The 27,714-nt window shown below is 38.2% G+C and overlaps 3 protein-coding genes across 6 annotated transcripts in view; 2 read left to right on the top strand and 1 right to left on the bottom strand.

Moving 5' to 3' along the window:
• The first annotated feature begins 290 nt into the window (after positions 1 to 290).
• Positions 291 to 7,085, top strand: Nxt1 (NTF2-related export protein 1). 3 transcript variants are annotated; one of them, XM_069307902.1, is made up of 4 exons: positions 291 to 312; positions 3,468 to 3,542; positions 4,079 to 4,232; positions 5,953 to 7,085. In XM_069307902.1, the coding sequence occupies exons 1-4, from the start codon at positions 310 to 312 to the stop codon at positions 6,105 to 6,107; spliced, it is 387 nt and encodes a 128-aa protein (XP_069164003.1). In that variant the 5' UTR covers positions 291 to 309; the 3' UTR covers positions 6,108 to 7,085. The 3 variants fall into 3 exon arrangements, with proteins under 3 accessions (XP_069164003.1, XP_069164002.1, XP_069164004.1); XM_069307901.1 differs by lacking the exon at positions 291 to 312 and adding an exon at positions 436 to 698; XM_069307903.1 differs by lacking the exon at positions 291 to 312 and adding an exon at positions 705 to 968.
• On the bottom strand, positions 6,690 to 21,689 carry LOC123774372 (pancreatic triacylglycerol lipase). The gene is made up of 9 exons (XM_069307900.1): positions 21,663 to 21,689; positions 20,101 to 20,296; positions 18,884 to 19,013; positions 18,582 to 18,733; positions 16,201 to 16,455; positions 14,327 to 14,451; positions 12,317 to 12,404; positions 11,051 to 11,225; positions 6,690 to 9,299 (listed from the first exon to the last, which is right to left on the bottom strand). Exons 2-9 carry the CDS (start codon positions 20,273 to 20,275, stop codon positions 8,948 to 8,950), a joined length of 1,452 nt encoding a protein of 483 aa, XP_069164001.1. The 5' UTR covers positions 20,276 to 20,296; positions 21,663 to 21,689; the 3' UTR covers positions 6,690 to 8,947.
• A 1,339-nt stretch (positions 21,690 to 23,028) lies between these two features.
• The window catches only part of LOC123774371 (proprotein convertase subtilisin/kexin type 7), a 31,742-nt gene continuing 27,056 nt past the window's right edge, over positions 23,029 to 27,714 (top strand). Inside the window, exons 1-4 of one of the 2 annotated variants that reach the window (XM_045768563.2) lie at positions 23,029 to 23,137; positions 25,224 to 26,023; positions 26,418 to 26,616; positions 27,038 to 27,224. In XM_045768563.2, the coding sequence (XP_045624519.2) occupies positions 25,229 to 26,023; positions 26,418 to 26,616; positions 27,038 to 27,224 (1,181 nt within the window). In that variant the 5' untranslated portion in view covers positions 23,029 to 23,137; positions 25,224 to 25,228. The remainder of the gene's footprint in view (positions 23,138 to 25,223; positions 26,024 to 26,417; positions 26,617 to 27,037; positions 27,225 to 27,714) is intronic. The other variant, XM_069307899.1, reaches the window with a different exon arrangement.

Below are 27,714 nucleotides of genomic sequence, written 5' to 3'. Positions count from 1 at the left end.
CATTAATTCTCTTAAATACTAATGGGGAAAAATTGTTGCTGGAACAAGTCTCTGCAATTCAGAAATGTGGAATGGTATCGACATTGCACTCATTAACATTTTCTTAATATTACCTAATTATGCAAACATAATGTATTAGCTAATTTATAAGCTTGAGCTCTTCTCTTAGCTAGATATATGAGCGTTAAGTGACACTTTAAAAAAAATAATATTATATGCGGGGAAGGTTTAAAGGGCCGTATAAGTTGCATGATCGGCGCGTTAATTGATTAGTTTAGTTAAATATGTTAATGTGGCTGATGGTTGGTGATGGTTAGTGAGGGTAGATGCGTATATATGGCCTGGCGTAAGGTTGATGTAGAGCGTAAGTGCGTAGAGGACGCACTAGCATTACTATGGCATGCGTTAGTGCCTCAGAACTGTCACATCTCGCCAGCTGATTGCCATCTACCTCCCGCGCGTTACGCTAATTCCAAAAAAAAAAAATTTTGAGGATAATAACGCCGCTGACGCAAAGACGCGCCGTTAGGAGGAGGTGTCTGAGGGAGGGTTGACAGCGGGGAGGTGCTAGATACATGAGGTGCAGCCGGGGAGGTGTCAATGAAGCGAAACAATGTGGGAGAAGCCAGTGATGAATGAACCTTCCCGCCGCGTCTCGTTCACTAGTAAACAAACCCCACGAAATGGCGGCAGAGACGGTGAGTGCCGCCGCTTGTCCTCCTCCTTTAAACCCTTCCTGCCGCCCACCCGGGCGCCCATACCGCCGCCCACGCCAGCCCTAAGGGGCGGCACTATCCTCACCACCCCTGGAACGCCCATAAACCCCGCGGGGTGGCCGCAGGAGCCATCTATACCCGCATTTTACCTGCGGCTCACCGCAGCCTCCACCTGCGACCCTTCAATGGGGCTCCTCCACCACAACTCAAAATCAAAATCAAAATCCTCGGCTCTGCAGTGGTCATACATCGGTATACATACCTCCTTCATGTATACTTTTGGCATACACTACAGCTGTCAAGATGGCGTGACGATAACAGCTGCTTTAATTGGTATTAAGTTGTAAACAGCTGACAGTTGTAAACAGCTGACAGTTGTAAACAGCTGATAGTTGTAAACAGCTGATAGTTGTAAACAGCTGACAGTTGTAAACAGCTGATAGTTGTAAACAGCTGATAGTTGTAAACAGCTGATAGTTGTAAACAGCTGACAGTTGTAAACAGCTGACAGTTGTACACAGCTGACAGTTGTAAACAGCTGATAGTTGTAAACAGCTGATAGTTGTAAACAGCTGACAGTTGTAAACAGCTGACAGTTGTAAACAGCTGATAGTTGTAAACAGCTGATAGTTGTAAACAGCTGACAGTTGTAAACAGCTGACAGTTGTAAACAGCTGATAGTTGTAAACAGCTGACAGTTGTAAACAGCTGATAGTTGTACACAGCTGATAGTTGTAAACAGCTGACAGTTGTACACAGCTGATAGTTGTAAACAGCTGACAGTTGTGCACAGCTGACAGTTGTAAACAGCTGACAGTTGTAAACAGCTGACAGTTGTACACAGCTGATAGTTGTAAACAGCTGACAGTTGTACACAGCTGATAGTTGTAAACAGCTGACAGTTGTACACACCTGACATTTGCGTGATGACAGGGCCGCGGGGACACCTTAAGTGCCACTTTGAAGGCAATGGTGCTTAAGTGCCACTTTGAAGGCAATGGTGTTTAAGTGCCACTTTGAAGGCAATGGTGTTTAAGTGCCACTTTGAAGGCAATGGTGCTTAAGTGCCACTTTGAAGGCATTGGTGTTTGTGTACTTCTTTGAAAGCATTGGTACTTGAATGACACTTTGAATACATTGGTGCTTGAGTGTTACTTTGAAAACATTGGTGCTTGGGCATTACTTTGAAGGCATTAGTACTCGAGTACCACTTTAAAGTCATTGGCACTTGAGTGGCACTTTGAAAGCATTGGTGTTTGAGTGATGCTTTGAATGCATTGGTGCTTGATTGGCTCATTGAAAACATTAGTGCTTGATTGACACTTTGAAGGCATTAGTGCTTGAATGATACTTTGAAGGCATTGTGCATGAGTGACACTTTGAAAGCATCGAGCTTGAGTGATACTTTGAATGAATTGATGCTTGTTTGCTACTTTGAATTCCTTGGAATTACTGGGCAACAAGCATCACTTTGATACCAACTGGGCAACAGGTGTCACTTTGATACCAACTGGGCAATAGTGTCACTTTGATACCAACTGGGCAATAGGTGTCACTTTGATACCACCTGGGCAACAGGTGTCACTTTGATACCACCTGGGCAACAGGTGTCACTTTGATACCACCTGGGCAATAGGTGTCACTTTGATACCACCTGGGCAACAGGTGTCACTTTGATACCAACTGGGCAACAGGTGTCACTTTGATACCACCTGGGCAACAGGTGTCACTTTGATACCACCTGGGCAACAGGTGTCACTTTGATACCAACTGGGCAACAGGTGTCACTTTGATACCACCTGGGCAACAGGTGTCACTTTGATACCACCTGGGCAACAGGTGTCACTTTGATACCACCTGGGCAACAGGTGTCACTTTGATACCACCTGGGCAACAGGTGTCACTTTGATACCACCTGGGCAACAGGTGTCACTTTGATACCAACTGGGCAACAGGTGTCACTTTGATACCAACTGGGGATCAGGTGTCACTTTGATACCACCTGGACAACAGGTGTCACTTTGATACCACCTGGGCAACAGGTGTCACTTTGATACCACCTGGGCAACAGGTGTCACTTTGATACCAACTGGGCAACAGGTGTCACTTTGATACCACCTGGGCAACAGGTGTCACTTTGATACCACTGGACCACAGGTTCTACTTTGATACCCACTGGTCTGCAGATGCCTCTTTGGTGCCACTGTAACACAAGTGTCACTGAGGTGCCCACTGTGATGCCCACTGGGCAATAAGCATTATTGTTAGGGGACACTGGTCGACCACGCACAGGGTGACGCTGGTCCACCACGTGCTGGGTGATGCTGGTCCACCACCCACTGAGTGACGCTGGTCCACCACCCGCTGGGTGACGCTGGTCCACCACCCGCTGGGTGACGCTGTTCCACCACACGCAGGGTGACGCTGGTCCACCACGTGCTGGGTGACGCTGGTCCACCACGTGCAGGGTGACGCTGGTCCACTACATGCAGGGTGACGCTGGTCCACCACGTGCTGGGTGACGCTGGTCCACCACACGCTGGGTGATGCTGGTCCACCACCCGGTGGGTGACGCTGGTCCACCACACGCAGGGTGACGCTGGTCCACTATGCACTCTGTGATGCCGGCCGCCACAACCTGGGTGACACTGGCCATCACGCAGGTCTAGTTCTTAAGTGATATATACAATTCATAAATAAAACATTGTCTGACAGATTTATCCTATAAGTTACATTAACCATATATTGCAGGACCGGATGAAGATACTGGCAGCCTGTACAGCCGCTGAGAACTTTACGAAGTTGTACTATGAATTTGTAGACAAGGTAAGAAGACACGCTCAGACTGGATTAGTTCTTCTGCGATTAATACCATATCCATGTTAGTCATGTTGAACATATTCTAAATTGTGCCTAAATAATAATAATAATAATAATAATATTTTACATAAAATTGTGGCAGATTTTTCAAAGTTGGTGAGAAAAATCTTGCAAACTATGACTACTTTGCATCCTACTAGGCCTTTACTTTACCTCATCACCAGATGAGGTAAACTTTTGAGTCGAGAAGAAAGTCAACCGTACTAACATTGTATACGTCTCTCCTCTCTCTCCAGCTTCTTGTACATTGTCTTGAATATAAAGCAAAAATAGTTACTGCATTGTGGCTTTTTCAGATGAGGCATAAGTTGTTCTTGAATATAAAGCAAAAATAGTTACTGCATTGTGGTTTTTTCAGATGAGGCATAAGTTGTTCTTGAATATAAAGCAAAAATAGTTACTGCATTGTGGTTTTTTCAGATGAGGCATAAGTTGTTCTTGAATATAAAACAAAAATAGTTACTGCATTGTGGCTTTTTCAGATGAGGCATAAGTTGTCCAAATTATACTTAGAGGATGGCAAGTTGGTGTGGAATGGCACTGCCGTAGATGGCAACGTAAACATTCAAAAGTTTTATGAGGATTTGCCGACAAGTTTTCATATCATCACATGTTTGGACTCTCAGCCTGTTCGTGGTAAGTGTATTATTGCAAATTATCATCAAGATTCTTAGATTTAGAAGTGAGCTGAGATGCAAGTAGAAATTGAAATTGAAATAAGTTTATTGAGGTAAAATACACACAAAGGGATGAGGTAGCTCAAGCTGTTCTCACCCCGTTCAGTACATCGTGTTAATACATACATATAAACACATCACAAACAATAAACATATTACCAAACATTCTGAGAGATAAACATCTACATTTCCTATGCAAGTAGAGGTTTTGCATGATTTTCATAAATATTTTTAAACCTCAGTTTTTTTAATTATTACAGTATTATTATTATTCATTATTATATTATTTATAATATTAATTAAGAAAATTTATTAGGTGTGCATTACTATTCCATCATATTACCAAATTCATTGTTATAAAAACTTGTTATATATACTAAAACAATGCTTATGTTAAAGTCTTTTAACAAAATTGTCCTTGCGCTAAAACTTACCAGCCATGTCTCAGGTTGAATTGGTTTACCCATTGACTCAAGAAATTGCATGAATTTGAAGTTGTGCTTTCCATTGTCAGTGATATAACGACAGTGGCGCCTCAATTAACGAATTTAATCCGTGCTGGCACTGAGCTCGTCGTGTGAAAAGCTCGTCTTGCGAAACAACTACAGTACTACTTTGTCGTTGGAGGTGTCCGAGAACCAGCAGGAACGTTAGGAAGCACCATGTGCTTTGCTCGTTAATCGAGTGAAAGCTCGTCAATCGAGACAAATTTTCTGCGAGTGGCTCGCTCGTTACTCAAAATGCTTGTAACTGGAGTCGCTCGTCACTCGAGGTTCCACTGTATTGTTATGTAGTCCATTATATCAATTAAATTACCATTTCAGATCTTGGTCACATAATTTTTTTGGTTGAAGTTTTTACGTACAGAAGTTAAGTATACGTGCTTGACCCGGATCATTTCTGTATCGGTATTACATTGAGGCTTATATATTGGCCTTTAAAATAGTATCAAACTTAGTTGTGTTCCTTCAGTACTATGCCATTATTCTTGCCTCATAACATATTTATATCTAGGACTAATTTCATTTTTTTCACTTTGATCTTCAGTGTTTTATATTAATAATGTGGTATTAAAGTAAATTCTGTCTTGGTAAACAATCTTTTTAAGTGTGTAGTGATATAAAAAGTAAGAGGATTTTGCACATTCAAGTAAGTTTATTGAAGCATAAATACACACACAAAGGGATGAGGTAGCTCGAGCTATCCTCACCCTGTTATTTTGTACATTGTAGCAAGAGGTCAATAATAAGGACTAACTATAAAAATCCAAGGTTGTGTAGATTTGATTTTACTATAAAGATAGTACAATGTAGTTATAACATTCTGTAACATTAAGTTCTAAAATACATTACATAAATATGGAGTAGAACTTACGGTAAGTTATTCCAACAAGTTTCTGAAGAGCAAAATATTAGTACTATGTTGGTAGTCACTGCCCTTCATTCTGAAAAAAAATGTGTTCAAGTGATTACTTTTTGACGCAATTTAAAGTCGGACAAATATTATGTCAACTTGGGCCATTCTTCCTAGTTTTCCTTGTGGCATTTCTCATCCCTGATTTAAATGAACAAATCCTCGTCACGGCCCTTGTGGATTTGTTCATTTGATGCATCACGTTAGTGTGATCTCTGTGTGTAGTGTAGTGTAGTGTCATCCCTGATTTGTTTCTAATGTTTCAGAGGAAGCTGTCGGCGAGCAGTCAACAATCCAGGTGACAACATCTGGCTTTGTCACCTTCAAAGAACACAAGCATCTATTTAACCAGTCATTCCTCATTACAGCCAAAGAAGATAAATGGAAAGTAGTTTCAGATGTATTTAGATTTCAGCAGTAGCATCATGAAGAAAACTACATCTTGAAGTTTTATGATAAATATGTATTTTTGGATCTAAGTATATGTTTTTTTATAAACATTTTCTTTAATTATCTTGAAATCTGTAGTAGTCAAATGAACCAGAGGACTGTAAAATTTAAGCAATGACAAAAAAAATCATTTTTTGGCATAAGAGAGCTTCATGAAACCTGTCCTAACCAAAAAATTTAATCTAGCTAAAAGATTGTACAACTACCGACACTAGTATTTACTTAACAACACTACAATTCACAGTATATTGTGACAATCAATATGAATATCATTTCCAAGCATGAGAGATCTTTCATAATACTGTACACTGTGTAGGGAAACACAGTAGTCAAAATCTTGGCAAACATTAATACTGTACTATATTCTGTGAAAGATGTCATATCAAATACCTGTGCCTTGTCACCAAGGTTTTTAATTACAACAATGTTGAAATTCTTAACCATTCTTTCCAGTACCGTACTAAATATTTTATAATCTTACAAATTTCAATAGAGGATATTAACCCTTCAGCTGCAGCCCCATACATTTGGAGGATCTAAATAAGGCACACACTAAAATTTGAATTTTCTTTTACTAATTATAAACAAATTTACCAATCTTTTTTTATAAAATTATAATAATTTATGTTATTGTCCCTATTAGGCAGGCAATGAGTCACAATAACGTGGCTAAAGTGTGTTGACCATACCACACACTAGAAAGTGAAGGGACGACGACGTTTCGGTCCGTCCTTGGCCATTCTCAAGTTGATCTGTCGAAACGTCGTTGTCCCTTCACCTTCTAGTGTGTGGTCTGGTCAACTTGTCCCTATTATTTTTTAGTAAGAATATAGGGCAAATAGCATAAGGCTAGACTCACAAGACATACAGAATAAATTGCCTGAACAAATACAGTACAACAAAATAGCAGGGGAGGAGGCTTTTTTGTTTTGTTTTTGTTTTGTTTTTATTACATTTCTAAAGAAAATTATTACATTCTTTCCATATATACAATAAATGTCATTAGATACTTTTTAGATGATAAAATCTATTTTGGCAATTGTTAATTTTTGAGTCGATATCTGTCATTAAAGAGAGTGTATCCTTCTGTCTGTCTGAGATTGGAGACCAGATGCTCGAGACCAACTTCCTCCAACTCTCCAAGATATATGCGGGGTTACAGAAGTGTAAAGAAACTGTGCGTTTTTCATAGGTATCAGTTTTTCAGTGCTTTTGAATATTGATTTTTCCAAGAGAGGAGGGGGGGGGGGAAGTAAGAAAAGAGGGAAGGTGGGGTGGGAGACAGATGGAGATAGGGGAAAGAAAGAGGGTACAGGAGAGAGATTCAGGCACTGCCTGGTAATCCCATTTGCTAGAATATAAATAGTGGTCCCTATACCTGATTATAAAAGTTTTCACAATGCAATGAAAATCATTATAAAAGCAAGAAATTAAACTCCTAGAAAATGGTTATGTAATTTAAGATAAAACAAAAAGTTTGTCTTCCTTTCCTTTACAGTAACATGAATGCCTTTCTTACCAATTCATGTTTTCCAGCAATTTTGACATTTCAATACAAAAATACTGTGTATTTAGCATTAATAATAACACTTTTATAAGTGGTCAAATTTTGAAGGGTGGAGGCCAAGACTGTCAGTAGTTTCAAAGCGTTATATGACAAAGAGTGCTGGGAAGACGGGACACCACGAGCGTAGCTCTCATCCTGTAAATACACTTAGGTAATTCACCTATTTAAATCCACCATACTGGCTGATATTTCAAGGTCATTCCTAAGGCCCAGATGGTCCAGACATTTATTAAAACTTGCCTGTCACATTGTAGGACAACTTTTTGTCAAGGATCCTGCTTATACTAATATATATCCCCTTTTTGCCCCACACTATGAGCAAAATTTAAAATGTTAATCTTTCATGTGATGGATATCTACCAGGAGAACCTTGCCGAATACAGCTGTTTCTTAACCTTTGTACCCCTTGAACTAATTCTGAGTTGCACTTTAGATACACACACACACACACAGATTTCATTGTCAAGTGAAAGGAAACTTTGTCTGCTTTTGATAGTAGTTAAATGAGAAAAATTAAACACAAAAATGGCTCAAAAATATAATTGCATATGATTAGAATTAACCTATTTATCACAATCTCTTGCAGTAGAACTAATAGTTACCCCAATTAAGAAAAATGCCAGTACTATACAGTATAGAATAGGTTTCACTCACAAGGTAGTATAACATAGGTTATACTGTGTCTCTCTGCCTTCCCAATCTTGTATAATATTGCCTAGGGTAAAATATTTGTTACATATAAATACAATACAGTACATACAACAACATATTCTATTCCATCAGCAATAATATTTACAACTGGATGCCAGCTCCAATGGTACAGTAATATGAGATACAAGTCTTGAGTATTATATCACACTCCCAATGATCTTAATGATAAAAATCAACACGATACATCCATACCATTTTAAAAATAAATATTTGGAGATTCAAATTACAAGAAAACAAAGGTGTAATAATAATAATACACAGAGAAATCACATTAATATGATATATCAAAGAATAAATCCACAGGTGTCTCGATGAGGGTTCAAATCTATGTGCGCAACAGTTGGTACAATCGTGATACAGTTGACTAAAGCACATCTGGGAACACTCGGTGCATAGGTTCGAACCCTCATCACGGCTCCTGTGGATTTATTCTTCAATATTAAGAATTCTTTATTATTAAGGTGTAAAAATTTATTAAAGCTAAAATTGCATAGAAATATGAAAACGCTCGGTGTAAGTAACACGCATATGAATTAGGGTGATTCAATATTACACTGAACATTCTCCTGAGAGACATGTGAATCAGGGAGCTCAGTATTACACTGAACATTCTCCTTAACGTCCTCCTGACACGCATCGTCAATACCTTGCACTTCCTCATTTGTCAGCAAGCCGCTGCCCAGTGCCTGACGACGCCTCTTCCTGCTCATGGCAATCCCTACAGCAAGAATGCCTCCAGAAACTCCAATGAAAGAAAGTACTGTGCCCATGATCAAGAGAATTCTTTTCATCTTCAAAATACTGGCATTGCCTGGAGAGCACATTGCATCCTCCACAGCGTAAGGTGAAGTTGAATTGGTTTCCAAATAAAATATGCCACCCACTCTGTAATAAAAAAAAATTCATTCTAACTTAATATGTAGAGTTTATTTATTTTTAAATTTAGTGAAGATTAAAACCACTTAAAACACATTTTTGAAAATCCACAACTTTGAGCACTACAGGCCATAGATTCAAACTAAGAAAACAAAGTGCTACAAAATATAAATAAATTATTTTGTGAATAGAGCAGAAGACAGATAAAATCAATTAAGCAAGAGGGTAGCGAATGCCAAAATCGTTAGAACCTACAAAAAAAAAAACACACGACAAAGATTAGAGCGAGACGGGACACCACGTGTATACTGTACTGTACTTCTATCTAATCTCCACTATTTTAATAACTCCTGTGATTTTCACTATTGAACCTCTCAGTGCAACAACCACCTGCCCCCCCCCCCCCCACCCCCCATAACAAAAAGTAAGGTCTTCTGATATGATTACTCCTAAATCTCTTACATTGCTTTTTTCAATCAACAGTGTGGTTTGACTGTTTTATATACGGTTTTTGCTTTGATATCCATATTAAACAACATGTTATTTTCGAGGCCCACTGAAAGACTTCATTAATGTAGGATTGGAGATTTGCTGTGTTCTCTATGTTGTCTCCTCTCATGAAAATTCTAGTGTCATCTGTAAGGGATGATACAGTACTATAGTCAGTATCCTTGTCTATGTCTGATATAAGGATGAGGAAAAGTACCGGAGCAAGCACAGTACTTTGAAGGGACTGAGCTTTTCACGGTAGATGATTCAGATTTTACTATGTTGAGTACAGTACTACACTCTGGGTTCTGTTTGTTAGAAAGTTGCTGCTTCCTAACACAATAAATTAACAGAATCACATCAATAAACTGGAAAATGTGCAAAGGCATGCTACAAAATGGCTTCCAGACCTGATGAACAGGAGTTATGAAGAGAGGCTGAGACGTTAAATATGCCAAAGCTAGAAGATAGAAGAAAAAGAGGCAATATGATCTCCACTTACAAAATTAATAATGGAAATTGACCAAATTGACAAAGAGGAATTCCTGAAACCAGCAACCTCAAGGACATGAGGTCATAGAGTCAAGCTACAGAAACAAAGGTGCCAAAAATATAGTAGAAAGCTTTCTTTTGCAATCAGGAGTGCTAGACTGTTGGAACAAGTGAGAAAGTTGTGAGGCCAAAACCGTCAGTACTGTTGTTTCAAAATGTTATATAACAGTGAGTACTGGGAAGACGGAATACCACGAGCATAGCTTTCATACACTAACTACACTATTAAACACACATGCACGTTTGTGCTTATATTAAGGTCCCCCCTTCCAGGATGCAACCCGACAACAAGCTGACTAACTCATGCATACTTATTTACTGCTAGGTGAAGAGAGCATAAGGTGATAGGAAACATGACCCGACTATTTCTGTCCCACCTGGGGTTCAATCCCGGAATCCCCGATTGTGAGTCGAGAACGAACCCAACTATAATACCGGGGAGAGATGAGTACATCAGTGAGGTTGAAATGTGGGTAATCTGCAGGTACGATGAGGTCTATACGGAAATTATTAAATGTCAAGGTGAAAAAGAAATGAAGTAGGTTTGGAGAATTTTCCGACAGGTTTGAAATTGCAGTCTTCACAAGCCATCAAATCTACATGTTTACATTAGCACCTTTCATAACCTGACGCCCATTAGACTTTTACGGTACTCTCTCATAATTACAATTAGGAAATTATACAAGCATTTTAATAAACAAATATTGCACAAACATTACCTGGTGTCGACAAAGAAACCCATATACTGAGCATTTTCCCCACACGAGCAAAAGCCTTCTTCATAGTCATTCCAATTAGAGCAATTCCTTGCCAAGAATAATGTACTGTCAATCCCATAGTCAAGACTTTCTAGAAAATATTTGTAAGCCATCATATGGTCACAACCATATTCACCTGCAAATACCAAAAAAAGTATTAAATAAAAATGTAAACATACATACATACATGTATATACTGTATATATAATGATAATTAAAGATATGGACTATACACAAACATGTAAAAATTCTAGATTGTCAGTTTTATGCTAATTGTTTATTTTAGGAGGCCATAGCACCTCATAACACTACATTCATACTAACTCATGCATACAATAACTTTCATTTGTCTAACTGTGCACTATAAATTACATCAGTTTCCTGGTGCATATCTTTAGGACTTTTGAACATTATGGAGCATATTAAATCTCCCACAGGCAAATTGCACATGGGCCTCTATCCTTGAGGACTACAGAAGCAATTTAATGGTTAAAGAAAGCTAAATTTCCTCCATTTTTTTATCTTAATTTGTATTAATCCTGATCTTCTTCGTTTACACACACAAATTACTTTTGCTTTTGTTTGTTTTGTTCGTTCATACAAAATTCTAACAGAAATCGACCAAATTGACAAGGAGGAATTCCTTAAACCAGCGACATCACGAACAAGAGGAAACACATTCAAGTTAAGGAAACAGGTGCCGAAAAAACATTTAGAAAGTTTTCTTTTGCAAACAGAGTGGTAGACAGTTGGAACAAGCTAAGTGAGAAGGTGGTGGTGGTGGTGGAGGCCAAAACTGTCAGTAGTTCCAAAGTGTTATACGACAAAGAGTACTGGGAAGACGGGACACCACGAGCTTAGCTCTCATCCTGTAACTACACTTAGGTGATTACACTTGCATTACTCCTATGAATATATACTACAATAAAAGAATTTGTATTTTATTTTAAATCCAGAAACATTCAATACTAGCACACTGGATCATTAATTAACACAATATTCTGTGTCCCCACATGCACATCGCACACCATTCACATTTGCTGAGTGGTAGACGGTTGGAACAAGCGATAGGATGGATGTCAAAACCATTAGTATTTTCAAAGCATCATATGACAGAACTGGGAAGATGGGACATCAGGAGCATAGCTCTCATCTTTTACCTACACTTAAGTACTGTAAGTGCACTTAGATAATTACAAGTGTATTCAACAGAGTAAGGGGGCTTACCATTGGCTTGCCTGCATGCTGGTTGGTGCTCTCCCCCATTAGGCCAGAAGTCACTATGGCCAAGGTTTTCATTGAGACCATAACAATCCTGTAATTGATAGAAGTATGCTACACAATTTTGCATAATGGAGTCAAACTGGACTTTTTTTTTCCTTTAGAAGGCTATGAATAGCAAATTATAAAGGAAATCCAAAATTCAATACAGGTATCATACCAACATCTTGTCAAACATTAAGTCTTTACCACAGTGATTCCCAATCAAGGTTCTGGGAGACTGAGTCGTGGCATGAATACACCAAAAATACACTTAAATCACTGTCAAGACATCCTCAATAATATAAAAAATAAATTGCAGAAAATAGTGTAAAAAATATTATAGGCATGCAGTTTTAATAAGGCAAGCTTGTCCAACACATTATTTAATACAAAGTTATGTGTATGGCAAGTATTTACTTAGTTGTGTTTGGGGGGTTGAGCTTTGCTCTTTTGGCCTGCCTCTCAACTGTCAATCAACTGTTTACTAACTACTATTTTTTTTTTCACACCACACATACCCCAGGAAGCAGCCCGCGAGAGCTGACTAACTCCCAGGGTGAAAGAAACTTTGCCCATTTGTTTCTGCCTGGTGCGGGAATCGAACCCGTGCCACAGAATTACGAGTCCTGTGCGCTATCCACCAGGCTACCAGGCCCCCTAAAGTTATATGGAGGAATTGCAAGGTGTGCCGTCTAACAGTCTGGTTAACCAGCTCACCAACCAGCTCACCAGGTCATGGGGACACCGAGCCTCGGAACCATCTCGGGGTAACTACAAAGCAAGATCAATTCATGTCCACTATATTGATAAGAAAACAAGATTTCCATACTAGTTGCTAATGAGTTACAGTGTCTATACATGTGCCAAGTTTAGCACTTGCTAAATACAAAATATTCGAAAGATACTGTAATGTCCAAAAATATATTGAATTAAAATAAACCGAACCAAATCTTACGGTATCTTTCTTGAAAGATATACGGTAGTACCAATTACTTGTGCGAAGTTAAAATTAATGACAACATAGATCAAATACAGTAAAGTGCAACCTTGCTCGAATGGAGCCCAGTACCATAAGTAGTAAATACAGTATTAATAAAACAAAAACTATCAAATTACTGTATTTGAAATTTCTTTACTTGAATATTTAATAATAATTTAATAATAGTAATAATTTAATAATAAAATGTTGTGGAAACCAAACTAAGTAAGAATTTATTGGATCCTCAGGATGACTCTCCACAGATCAAGTCTGAAAAGAGTACCCTGTTGTAAGACTTGTGCTTACAGTAAATCTAAACATAGGCAAGGAAATGTGAGAGCACCAATAAGCTAGTCAAGCCTGGCCCGGGCCGGGCTTGTGGAGTAGAAGAACTCCCAAAACCCCATCAAGCAGGTATCAAGCAAACCTCTTAAAGCTAAATAATGCATCAATGCACACAAATTATTAAATGATCGACTGAAGCTGAACAGTTTGTGCACCATTTAAATGCCTTGGCTCCGAATAAAATCCCTGGGCACTAGAGAGAGAGGGAGCAGCAGCTCAAAAGGAGAAACCTAAACTGAATGCACTAAAAACCTGAACCAGAGAAGGAAAATTCTGCTCACACATTTTGGCAAGTTCTAGGGACATGCAATGATACTGTATACACACACATGCATATGAAGTGGTAAATAAAGCATAAGCTTATTACAGAAGAGACCAAGCAGTGTCAGAATGAACCAACTTTTACAAGTTAATTACATATCAAATAAAAGATCAATAAGTTAGTGTTCACAAGGGTGTATGGACCCTAGAAGAAAGCAAGAAGGTGGCCAATAGAATATTTACGCTAAAACAACTGCTGCCTGGTGACGAGTGGTAGATAGAAAATCTCACTGCCCCAAGAGGAAATTTGCCATGTCCAGAAAGAGCTGGGATTATTACCTATGAAGCAAATGAGTGCTCTATGCCTAGAAATGTCTGAGAACACAAACCCTCCATGGGTCCCAAAAGTTGTAGCAGCCATTAGTATGCAGAATATCCACATAATCAGCATCTGAAGAATCAATACGCTGTTCTGCAGGAACGTTGCGATACGTTAAGCCTGCTGGGTCCAAACCTGTGTAATGAAACAAATTTGTTCACAGTGCTAATCTAGACAGGTATAAATAAAATATAAATAGCAATGCTTAAATTATTTTGCTTAATTATTCAAAAATTACTGCAAATGAAAATGAGTATGTACCTAATTTTAGTAACAAATACGAGGTTAAATTTCCTTTTCAGTCAGCTTTGTATTTAAGACATTAACGTAAGTAATTACAACAATACTGTTATAATGTAATTAAACTATTTTACTATATACTGTATACACGAAACATACAGCAAATGCTCCATCACCTAAAAATCCAGCCCAGATGGGTCAGTAGGAAGCTACCATGCCAATCTTATCCAGACTATGTGGGGCTGAGAAATACTATTGGTACCTAACTGACTGGAAGTTAGGTACCTTATATGCCAGCCACAATAAAAGAGAGAGTGATTATTCACATTTATACTCATTCCATAGTCACACGCTGACTACAATTTAAGGTTATTTCACTAAAGCCACCTTGTAGACCAGCAAACACAATGTGCAGCTACAAATTCTTAAAACACAAGCAGCAATAAATGCAAATGCTGTATATCAGGCCGTGTAGTATCGAACTACTGACTTCCAATTTAAAATTTAGGCACTTTATAAGCCAGCTTTGATGACACTGAAGCAGGGGGTTCTTAACTGGGGTACCCAGTATAAGACTTAATTATCACCATTATAACTATGGATTAAAGCAGTTCCACATTTTGATTTTGCACGAAAACAGCAAAAATCTCACTAGTTGTAGCTAACTTGTGTATTTGTGATTTGCCATAAATATGATAAAATTTTTACAATTTAATTTCAGCTGCTCTTTTGGTAGCTCTCCAAACGTGAAGTAAACCCAAGGTGCCGGCAATGAGTCACAATAATGTGGCTGATGTATGTTGACCAATCCGCACACTAGAAAATGAAGGGACGACAACGTTTCGGTCCGTCCTGGACCATTCACAATCGACTTGAGAATGGTCCAGCTGTGGACTGGTCAATAAACCCAAGGTCTTGACATCTTTTAAATTCACACTGGTACCTAATAGGACTGGTGGGTGATGGTGATTTCATCAGTCTGGGAAAGGAGGTATGGGGGACATATTAGGTAGTCCATTGGGGACTGAGACTGGTGAAAGGGGGTATGGGAATGTACTGATTAACGCATTGGTGGTTCTATAATTCTAAAACGGTTAAGAATTCTTGCATTAAACAATGAGTGATTACTCACATTTACATTCAGAAGTTAGTGGTTCAGTTCCAATCACTGGACACTATTTACATGACAATCATACCTGAAGTTAGCAAGTTGGACGAACCAATGTCAAAATACAAGCCCAAGAAAATGAAACGATTATGCACCTGCATAAACTAATCAACTAATAAAACTTCTCAATTATAAAACACGAAATCTCAATTTCTAATAACAATAGGACTGACAGGTGCAACTATACAGGATCTTTGCTTATTCTACCACTCCCATCCAAAAACTTCAACCCATGAATTTCCACTTACCTTTAAGTGACCACTTTGTGTCACTTTAAGTGACACAAAGTGATGTAATTATAAAAAACAAGGTACCAAGCCAGGAAGACTACATAGCATACATTATTGAAGACTATGTTACCTCTCAAATATTTCATACTACATAATTAACATGAAATAAGTGAGTCATAGCTATATTGTACATTTCTGTAAGTACACCGTATATTTACACAAATAAAAAAAATGCTATATACATACCTGTAATACGTCCAATTTTGCCACCGTAAGGCTTTGATGCTATTCCAGCAACATGAGCACCCAAGGAATGCCCTATAAAGTGTACATCTTTCAGATGCAAGGCCTTGTGAGCGGCTAAACTTTTAATCAAAAGAGTTGTGTCCTTAGCCACGCTGGGAACCCGACTAACAGCAGTATAATACGTTAGTAACATCCAACCTTGTCCTGCTGGCCATTCGACTGATATTACATTACAATCCAAGACGTCCAAAAGCTCTGTCAAGTAAAAAAAAAATTCCCTATAAAAATCATATGAAATATTTTGTTCAAGGAATGCACGTATATTGTTTGTACACACAAGTACCTATGAGGTAAGGTAGGTATGAGAAGAGAGCACTAAGCCAGCATGACAATATAAAGCATTTGTAATGGATATAGGGACAGACTAAGAGCTGGGAAAAAATGACACTGAAGGAATGGTGCCCTAGCACACGGACCATCAGGGATCGAACACTGACCCCACAAGAAACAAGGCTGTTGCCGTATCGACCAGTGAAGGGTATTGCTGGAGATGGTTCCTTAAAGAACATTGAAGACCAGTTCCTGAATCCATTATGTGACTAAACTTTCTTTTCCCCAACTCCCCACACATTGGGTTTGTGATCCCTAATAAACTACTGTACAGTAATTATAGTAAGAGGGGGGGCGGGGGGAACTTGTGTGGGCCTCTGTAGAGAGATTTACTAAATTAATAAAAATATCCATCCCGCGAGTGAAGGTGAAATGGTTAGTTTTTCATGGGTCCTTGGTGGCTCTTTACCGATAGCTACAGCCTGTTATACCAAGTTATCACCACTTAAGCCTGGTCTCAGGCCAGGCTTGGGGAGCAAAAGAACTCCTGGAACCCACTTCAGGTATACTAAACTTGAATAGTCTACTTAATTTAATTCCTGCCAAACATTTGGAAGTGCTTGTAAACCCACTGAGAACCAGAGGTCAAAACCTGGCCCCCTTCTAAAGAGGAACAAGGGGGAAGGGGATCTTAGATCACCCTAATCAAGATAAGGCCACCAGAAAGGTGGATGAGCCGACACATACAAACAGCAAAGTAAACAAAGCACAGAAAACTAAACAATGAACCCGAGATGAACAAACCACCTGGTTGTGAAGCAGTTCTCTCCGTAGGCTCCACCAGCGCACCACCTGGGAAATGCACACTCCTCCTCAACTCCTCACTTCTGGAAACCAGCCATCTCATTCATCACCTCAATGGAAACCTCTGGAAACTTAAGCACGTCTGGAAACCAGCCATCTCATTCTTTGCCAGAAAGGAAGAAGAGGGCTGTAAAGAAAGTAAATGCCCCACAAGACAAAACAAGCAAAACTCCCACTTCTCAAATCAAATCAAATCATCTTCTGGATGAAGATGATCAAGACAGGCAAAATGACTCAAAACTCAGATTCAGAACAAAATAAAAAATTACCTGAATAATAAGGAATAAATATTTTTAATTTTTTTTAACCAAACTTAGCCTGGAAATGCAATATTGTACAGTACTAAAATATTAACTGAATTTAGATTAGTACGTGGCTGAATATACAGTGCTAGCAAAATGTTCAGACATCTGTATCTAGATGTTTGGCAAGGAAGTAATATTACCATTTGTAAGGAATTTCAGCAGTATAAATAAGCATATTATGATCAATATAACAAAAAGTATTAATACTATCATGCAATATTCCTATGGTGCAACTAAAAGATTTGGAACCCACAGGTCCAAAATCAACATGGCCAAGAAACAATGTGGCAATTGTCCAAGCACCAGCATCAGCACCAAAATGTTCAGAGGCTTGTATCATAGGAACCAACGAGTGTGTGAGAGTTGTTGTTTCTGTATCTTGAGATGATTTCGGAGGCTTAGCGTCCCCGCGGCCCGGTCCTCGATCAGGCCTCCTTTTTGTTACACGCCCCCCAGGAAGCAGCCCGTAGAAGCTGTCTAACTCCCAGGTACCTATGTACTGCTAGGTAACAGGGGCATCAGGGTGAAAGGAACATTTTGCCCATTTGTCTCCGCCTCCACTGGGGATTGAACCCGGAACCTCAGGACTACGAATTGGAAGCGCTGTCCACCCAGTTGTCAGGTAGAGACAGGTATATAGTAGTATATAATGCATCAGCACACACACTAATGGTGTTGTCACCATTTGGTTGCATTTTTTTAATGGTTTTTGGTATGAATGAAAACCAGTAACAGCTCCCCCTATGTTCAGTGGTTCATTCCTTGGGCACCACCAAGATATTATTATATTGGTTTGTTGTATTTAGCAATGCAGGTGTTTAAGGTTAGTTTTTACTAGTTTCAGATATATCATATGACAAAAACTATAGATATATTACTCACTGTCTTTCAAGGAAAGAATCCACGGCTCAGTCCCCCAGCCAAGAAATCCATGGATGATAATATACGTCTTGCGTGGACGAAAGCTACTCTCTATTATAGTATTGACTTTGGTGGGGTCCAGATCTTCTTGCGAATCATTTCCAGAAGTTTTGCTATGCAGAAAGGAAAAAGATGGAAAGAAGAGTACAAAATAAAATACACTTATTTTAGTTTTATAGATTTTGTATAAAAAAAAAAAAAGGTGACATGTTTGTTGGAAAAGAACACAAATTTTTATTCATTATTCTTAGTACTGAACTTACCGTGTCCATAGAAAGAAGTGTTGAACCTTAATCAAATTATCCTTTAGGGAGCCATTTTCCACTGTACGAAACTGATGATAATCGCCATCATCGATGTCTGTATGATCAATATAAGGCCTACTCCAATTTCCTGTTGGGATGATATAGAAAATGTCCATAACAGCACAAACTACAACAAAAATAAATTTGTACGTATTAAAGAATAACAGATTCTTTGCCTTTTCAACTACCAAGCAAATTTACAATATATATTATAAAGAGAATATGAAGGTCACTGGCTGAATTTTACAGTAATATACTTTCAAAATGCATCATGATCACAGTTACCCTGTTTATCATTTCAACGAATTGACGAGATAGTGCCGTCTTAACACACAGCTTAAGAAAATATAATATGAATTGTGAGACAGTGCAGAATATACAAATTTGTATTAACATTTCAACATTCCATATATACACAAAAATCACAATAGCGTGATGCGTCAAATGAACAAATCCACAAGGGCGTAGGTTCGAATCCTCATCACGGCTCTTGTGGATTTGTTCATTCCATATATTTCTCAACATTCCCCAATAACGAATGGAAAATATTGTTGAGTATGGTATTGGTCTGTTTGCAGTGTCAAGCAAAAGTCAGCGTCAGTACAGGTATTAGCCAAAATAATATTTTGTTTATATAAAAGTACAGACATCTGATACATGAAATGATGGAAACTAATAGGTAAGAAATCTATGCTATACAGTACAAAGTTTCTAAAGCACAGAGCATTTCTAGCATAATGTAAACAATTAAGAGATTGTTTACAAGTTCAACGAGGGGAGGGAACTCTCAGGAGAAACCGCCAAGCCATTATGACTATATAGCACTTGGAAAGGATCAGGATAAGGATTTGGGATGGGACAGGGAAAAGGAATGGTGCCCAACCACTTGGACGGTCAGGGATTGATTGTCGCTCTGCATGAAGCGAGACTATTGCTCTACCGTCCAGCCCAAGTAGTTGGGACAAAACCACTTTAGGTAAGACTTAACCCTATATAAGAAGTTAACTTTTTAACTGTTAGAGAGAATTAGCAAATGATTTAACAAAATTTATGTGATACAGTATATAGAAACTACAATTTTTTGCAATACACATAGTACAAATACTGAACAGTAACTAATGTTCACAATACCAGCCCAGTACAGCACGTGTACTGTACTAGTTCCACTGTCTTACCTGCAGCTGCATGTACTGCTGTTACTTGAGGAAGAGCTGTGGTATTAGCAGGAACGGGTTTCAGACGACTGGCCTCCGCAGCACTTAACCCCCAAAGTAACAGGGATAAAATCACAATATCACAGTGCATCATGATATGATGGGCACCACTTCTAAACGAAGATTTCATCATCATCAGATCATTGCTCTCTTTAACCTACAAAATATTCATACTACATCAATTAACACTTATAAGCAGATGAAAAAGTTTAGTTTAGATCATTTATTATGCACCCCATACCCATCTTGTGGGCAGTAGTGGAAAGGGTTACAGAGGCACATAATGGGCTCAGGGACTGAACCCCACAATTCATTTAGCTAAGCAAGTTACAATCTTGATGAGCTAGTTACAAAATTCAGTATGAAAAAGAAAAGATATTTTCTAACAAATAGCCTATGTGTAGCCTACTTTGTAATAGGCCTTTTCATGTAAAATGTAATTACTGTAGACAGTGGAAACGAACATGCAGTAAAAATAATTTCAAAGCAGCACAACTCCATAATGAATAGAATATATATACACACACAAAATCGGCATCTGTGTTTAGCTAGTTTAAATCTATGACCTCTTCTTAAAAAAAATCTCTTTCCCAACCATCTCTTTCCTATAATATCTCTGTTGCTCGATCATAGAAACTGAGTAAATTCGGTACACAGGATCTTCCAGATCAAAAACCATACTGTCTGTCTGATATTATATCATTTCTCTCCAGGTGTTCTACCCATTTAGTTTTAATTATTTTTTCCAATATTTTGACTATTACACACACACACACACACACACACACACACACACACACAAGAGTTCTTACATTCTTGTACAGCCACTAGCACGCTTACACACTGTACACCACACAGAAGAGGGGGAGACGAAGAATGACAAGAGCAATTCTGCCAAATTGAACGCAGGCATTTCAACAAAGCTGATTTGTAATTGTTAAAAACTAAATTTTATTAGACTAGACTAGGTTAGGTTAGGTTTGATTGAGCACCAACCCTTAACTGTAGCTTCTGTTCGCCCGGCAGCGAATTTGTACCTGGTTGTTAAACAATTTGGCGGGTCGTATTCCGGGAAAAAATTAGAGTTAAGGACCTGCCCGAAACGCTATGCTTGCTAATGGCTTTACAGAAATGTAACAACTCTTGTATATATAAATACAAAAAAAATAAGGCAGGTACAGTAATATTTAATATTAATTCACTGTATTGGGGGACAGGCAGCCAGTGTATCTTTTATCTCGCTCACACCCCTAAGGTTGAACTACTAACCCTCTCTAGGATATAATCCCACAAGCCAGGACTAACTCCTGGGGTACCTAGGTGAACAGACGCATTACGTGATAGGAAATGCCTCCCAAGTACTCGTCCCATCCTTGGAATTCTCAAGAGTGGAGAAAAAACCGTACTACCGAGACCCATATATTAAAATGTGGGCGTTCCCGTATAAGAACTTCAGTCACAATAGGTGATTACCATCTTAAATTAACACAAAGCCTTTCATTAATCAAATGAATCTTCAGTACCAGTTCTGTGTACTCAATCCCACCCCACACACACACTAAGTGGAACTAGACGAGTACATACAAGTAGGAAATAAAGGCACTCAAGACATGCTCTAAGAACAAGTCACATACACCAAACGTCTCAACACATGCGGAAATTAAACCCCCCCCCCCTCATTATAGCTACCCATCTTCCCTCCTCCACTCAAGTCAAGCACTCACTAGGGGCACTCAGGCACTCACAACAGGCACTCAGGCACTCACAACAGCAGCACCGAGGCCCTCAGAGGACGGACTCAACGTCAACACTGAGCCAGACCATGAACCGTACCTGTCAACAAAGGTTAATTAATTGACGGCTCCCACACGTATAAAATATAGAGTAATATCAATATATATATATATTACTTCTATGGTACATATTGTAGTATATATATATAAATAAATACTATATATAGTATTTTTATATTTATATATATATTTTATATAGTCGCATCCTTACGAAGCTTCGGGCGGAACTTTGGAGCTTCGTGAATCTAGGTTCAGATATAACACAAAGAAGAAGTATAATATACTAATATACACACGGTATAATATACTCGCAACGGTATAATATACCCCCAATAATATACTCGCTACAAAGTTAAACAAGCCACAATGCAGGACTGACAACATGAGATTGCTTTTCACCCACAAGGTTATAAACCTATGGAACCGCCTACCCGCTGAAGTCGTAAATGTTAAAGCACTGCTTAATTTTATGATCCAGCTCGATAAAATCATCAGAACAAATTGGAGGACCTTTGACAAGCCGCCGGCTTCCTTTCCCCGTCAAGGGAAACTCAGGAAAACTTAAATAATCCGGACCCGTCTATGACCATCCCTAACAGAGACCAGTCACCCTGCAAAGTTTAGTGAAACTATAACTCCTTAATTAAGCGTCTTAACCTGTCACCGTGGAGGCCACTAGAGAGAGACAGTGACTCTGTGACAGTGAGGTAAATTCAGGTAAATGCCAAGTTTTATAGCCTAATTATCAAAAAACATTTATCTAATCAACTAATTTGAAGTTAATCGAAATTTGTGATACAATTTTAAGTATCAACTCAGTGAAGAAAATAGTAGTCCTGCATTTACTGATTAGATTAATAGGTAATAATGAATAAATAACACAGAAAATGGGAATATCAGATGTAAACAACTGGGGATTAAATTGGGTAGTTTGGCGTTTACGTGGACGTTAATTAATTCGAAGTTAATCGAATTTTGTGATACAATTTTAAGCATTAACTCAATGATGAAAATAGTAGTCCTGGATTTAATAGGTAAGAATGAATAAATAACACAGAAAATGGGAATACCAGATGTAAACAAATGATGGGATAAATTGGGTAGTTTAGCGTCAAGAGGCGTCAAGAGCAGACGTGTTCGACCCCTACTGAACTAGTGGGCACACCTGCACCACCATGGCTCCTCACACACCTGCTGACATTAAAGTGAGCATATATGGCTATCTGGGAGGGTTATATAAGGCTTAGAGAGCAAGTATTTGAGTTATTAAAGGGCATTCTTGCCTCCTTTAGTGACACGTCGACGAAAAGTGCAACAATGAAACTACTCATTTTAGACGTAATAAATCAGATTATATGAGCTATTATCAATTTATATGTGAGGAAAAGTGTGAACAGACTTCATATATGTATGTACAGTATGTTAATACATTGTAACTAGTTCATCAATGCTGTAACTTGTTTCACGAAACGAGTTTTAGGGTTTAGTTTCAGAACGAATTGTGTTATCATAACTTACCTTACCTTACCTTAACTTCCTCTACAACCACTTAGGACATGAGTATATGGGGTGTACAGTAAGCTAACTTAAAGCTATAGAGCTTGTATTGAATTTGGTAATGCGAGTGGCAATGAATTGAAATAAGTTTATTGAGGTAAAATACACACAAAGGGATGAGGTAGCTCAAGCTATTCTCACCCCATTCAGTACAACGTGTTAATATATACATACACACACATCACAAATAAACATATTACCAAACATTCTGAGAGGTAAACATATACATTTCCTCCTTCACAAGTAGTATGGTAGGCAATGAATTATTTCGTATGAATTATTTATTCATTAATGAATGGCAAAAACTTTCATGAATAACATTGCACTGACCTGCCAAACATGTGTTTATTTTAGTGGGTATCTCACGGGCAGTCATGAGGGATTACGGGGTAGCAAATTGAATAATGGTTCAATTATCCATAGGAAATTCATTAAAGCTCAGTTTTTAATTGTAAGAACTGATTAATTGCTAAATTAAGCTTATCTATATTATGCTAGGCAAGGTGGAGTTTTGATACAACATAAAATCTATTGACAAACTGTCTTGTGTATGAATTATCCAATATCAGTACTGTATCTACCAGCTAGGTTCTAGCTCTAAGGTAGCAGAATGTTGATTTCTAAATACCTAACATACTACATTACCCTATTATGGCATGATGTGGTTTGTATCCAACCCTAGATTGGCAAATAATATTTGTCAGTATTATTGTTTATTTGGATAAGTCATATTGCACACACTGCGGTTTGCCAACAGACTTGAAAATGTAACTAACTTTATCCATGCTAAGTTGACCCAAATCAACCTCAAACAACTGATCCAAGCACAGCCTAGCCTAAGTTAATACATTTTAACAATATTTACAGCTTTAACAAACAGAAAACATACTTTGTCAAACCATCTTGTGTATGATTTGACTATACCCCTATTTATTTACCTGAATTTTACCTGAGAGCAACTAACACACTTGTGGCCTCAATGAGGATAGGCAGCTGGCAGCTTGTCAAAGGTCCCCCATTTGCCCTGCTGATTTTTTTTTCCAGCTGGATTATAACTGAAGAGAGTTTTGGCACTTACGGTTTTGGCAGGTAGGCAGTTCCATGGGGTTTATAACCCTGTGGGTGAAAAAGCATCTCCTGTTCTCATTCCTGCATTGTGGCTTGTCGAGCTTGAAACCGTTGCTCCTTGTTTGTGTTACATCTGACCTTTTGAACAAATTGCCCCAATCAACATTCCTCCAAATTGTTCAGTACAGTACAGATCATAGGCCCCCAATCCCCTGGGCAGTCCTTCCTCTCTCCTCTCGTTTTACACCCCCTACCCCGAAACCTGCCACCCCAGCACCTCTCATTCCCCGTACCTCGAGCCACTGCTGTACGGAATTAATACGGTATGTCACGATGCCTGTCTGCGGATATGGCAAAGTTTTGCCAAAAAAATATTCGGCCGTGAAAATCGCTGGATAACCCAAATACAGTATTCGGATCAACGGGCTTCAGATAATCGCTCTCATGCTGTGTATGACACTATAACTCGATTGGATTTTTCAACACTCAAAAAACATATTTACATGTATGTAGTTTTGTATAGTGTTCATAACAATGCTAATTATCATATGTAATACTGTAATTAGAAATAGAAGGAAACTAATTTTCAATTTTATTTTTATTAAAAATTACTACAGCTGTATTATTAATAACTAATGGTATTAATTACTTGAACTTACTTTACAGATCTGATGATGGAGACATCCACAGCATGGCAAGAACACAGAGAAAAACATCTCACTATGTACATTGGCATTCACCATCCTTTTTGCCAGTTGAAACCGCCTTGGTGCACGTTACTTTGTGCCCTCATGATCAATTTCACAACCTTGGTATCTGCCAAGAACAGAGTGGACCCTTCGGAACTCCATCATCGAGGAGATCTACACTTCTTCCGGGAATCTCGCGTGCACTCTCTTGCTTGGGTGGTAGAAATCCGTGAAGAATGTCATGTCAGAGAAGTGATCGACAATTTTAGGAAAATAATTCTTCAATTGAAAAACGATAGCAGTAATGAAATTTATGCAAAATTTAGATACAATCAATCCCAGAATTTTTTAAGTAGTTTAAATAAAGACAGTGACCAAGAATGTAGTGAAAAAATTTACCCCCTTCAACAAAACAGTTGTTTTTGTGATATACCATTGCAACTCATTCTCGTAAGAAAATTGACTTTCTTCAAAAATATGTATATTATTGCTCATCCTTATTTCCGTTTTTACTCGCAAAGCAAAAGAAAATGGAAGGTTAGACAAAACAGAAGAGTACAAAGTGTGATCACCAGCAATAGATCTGCTTTGTTTGGTGATTACAGGAAACCCGTCACGAATAGTGAAGTTGATTTCCTCAAAACTGAGGCATGTATGGAGCACTATTTTAGTAACCATCCCTGTATTAAATATGCTAAACAAGAAGTTCTTAGACCGCGGCAGAAGAGAAGCAAAGTAGAATTTCTTGATCCTTTATATGAAGAGCAGTGGCATTTGGTAAGATTTTTATAATATATAATGATTATATAATATATTTACAGTATTTATTTATTAAGGATTAAATTATCCTTATTTCAGCAATGGTCCTCAAGGGTAATAAATGATACTGTATTTAGCTCAATCTATATTAAGTACTGTACAGTACTGCATAGGATTCTACTTATAAATTGCCAGAATTTAACATTTCATTGGCAGTTGCTAATAAAATTATAAATCTTATTATTACTGTGTGCATTGATGGCCATGTTAGTTTGATTATTATTATTATTATTATTATAATTATAATATGTTGTATGTATGTAATATGCACTGTGTATAGTACTGTATATAGTATCTATATGCCAGAATAGCATTCTGAAATTTATTACATTTTCCAATGCTTGTGTTGCAGAAAAATGGAGTGGCGGGCCAGTATGATATCAATGTGGTAAGTGCGTGGGAGAGTGGTATTACTGGCCGAGGTGTCACTGTGTGTGTCATTGATGATGGCTTGGAGTGGCAACACCCAGATCTACGCGACAACTATAATCCTGCCGGCTCGTATGACCTCAATTCTGATGATCCTGACCCCTCTCCGGTAAAAAATGGAGGCACGTACCTCAATGCGTACAGAACAGAGACAAATGGTATCTCTTACTGCTTTATGAGTACAGGTACTCAGTTGCACGGGAACTGGGGTGCTATATTATATTTATAAATTAGAATAGTGTTAGTTTAGATCACTTGTATGTTAAAACTGTTCAAGAGAGCTCCAAGAGGTCCACAACTTCTAACCTTCTATTGTATTCACCAGTGTATAACCTGTAATCTTTTAATACCTAATAAAGCACAATAGAACACAAAGAGAAGAGGGGTGATAGGACAAAAGAACATGGAAACTGCATTGGAGGGGACCCGAAAATCCCCCCTCTAATGCACTGTTTGGGCTTTTCACCGAGACTGAGGTCCCCCCTTTCTTCCAGCTAAAGGATATGTTTAGCATATGTAATATACTTACATTTCTAATTTTAGAACGAAATGAACATGGTACAAGATGTGCTGGAGAGATTGCTGCTGTTGCAAATAGTGTTTGTGGTGTTGGTGTTGCATACCGAGCAAATATCTCTGGAATTCGAGTGCTTGGAGGACGCATGACGGATACCATGGAAGCTGCTGCATTTATTCAAGGGCTAGAAGTTAATGATGTATATTCCTGTAGGTAAGATAAGTTGAATTTGTTATATGAGTGATTATATAAAAATCTTCTGTTTTTTGGCTTCTGTCCCATAATATGCAACAAAATCGTAGTTTATTGTGGTATTGAACAGTATTCAGTGTCTTTAATTTTTTTACTTCTGAAATTAATATATTTTTGACCAAACAAATAAGTGAGCATACTGTGTGTAAAACAGTATTTTTAATATGCAATCTAATGTCCTTAGAACTACACACACACATCGGTTTTGTCATTGTTCAGGACACTCATCCACTGTAACCCATAAATTTAGTCTGGCAATTTATACACCCTCATTTCAGTATTAATACTAATATTTATTATACAATTAATACTAATTGTAGCTATACTATGGTGCAATTCAAATAGGAATGCCTGCGATACCTGACCTTACACAAATACTTTTACAAATTTTAAATGTACTGCTGCTCATTAGTAAAGTTGGGTTTGTTCTCGACTCACAAGTGGGAAACCC

The sequence above is a fragment of the Procambarus clarkii genome, chromosome 61, assembly GCF_040958095.1.
Source record: "Procambarus clarkii isolate CNS0578487 chromosome 61, FALCON_Pclarkii_2.0, whole genome shotgun sequence".
Lineage (NCBI taxonomy): Eukaryota > Metazoa > Arthropoda > Malacostraca > Decapoda > Cambaridae > Procambarus > Procambarus clarkii.
The sequence above is the reverse complement of the archived record's forward strand: the minus strand, read 5'-3'. Positions and strand labels throughout refer to the sequence as shown.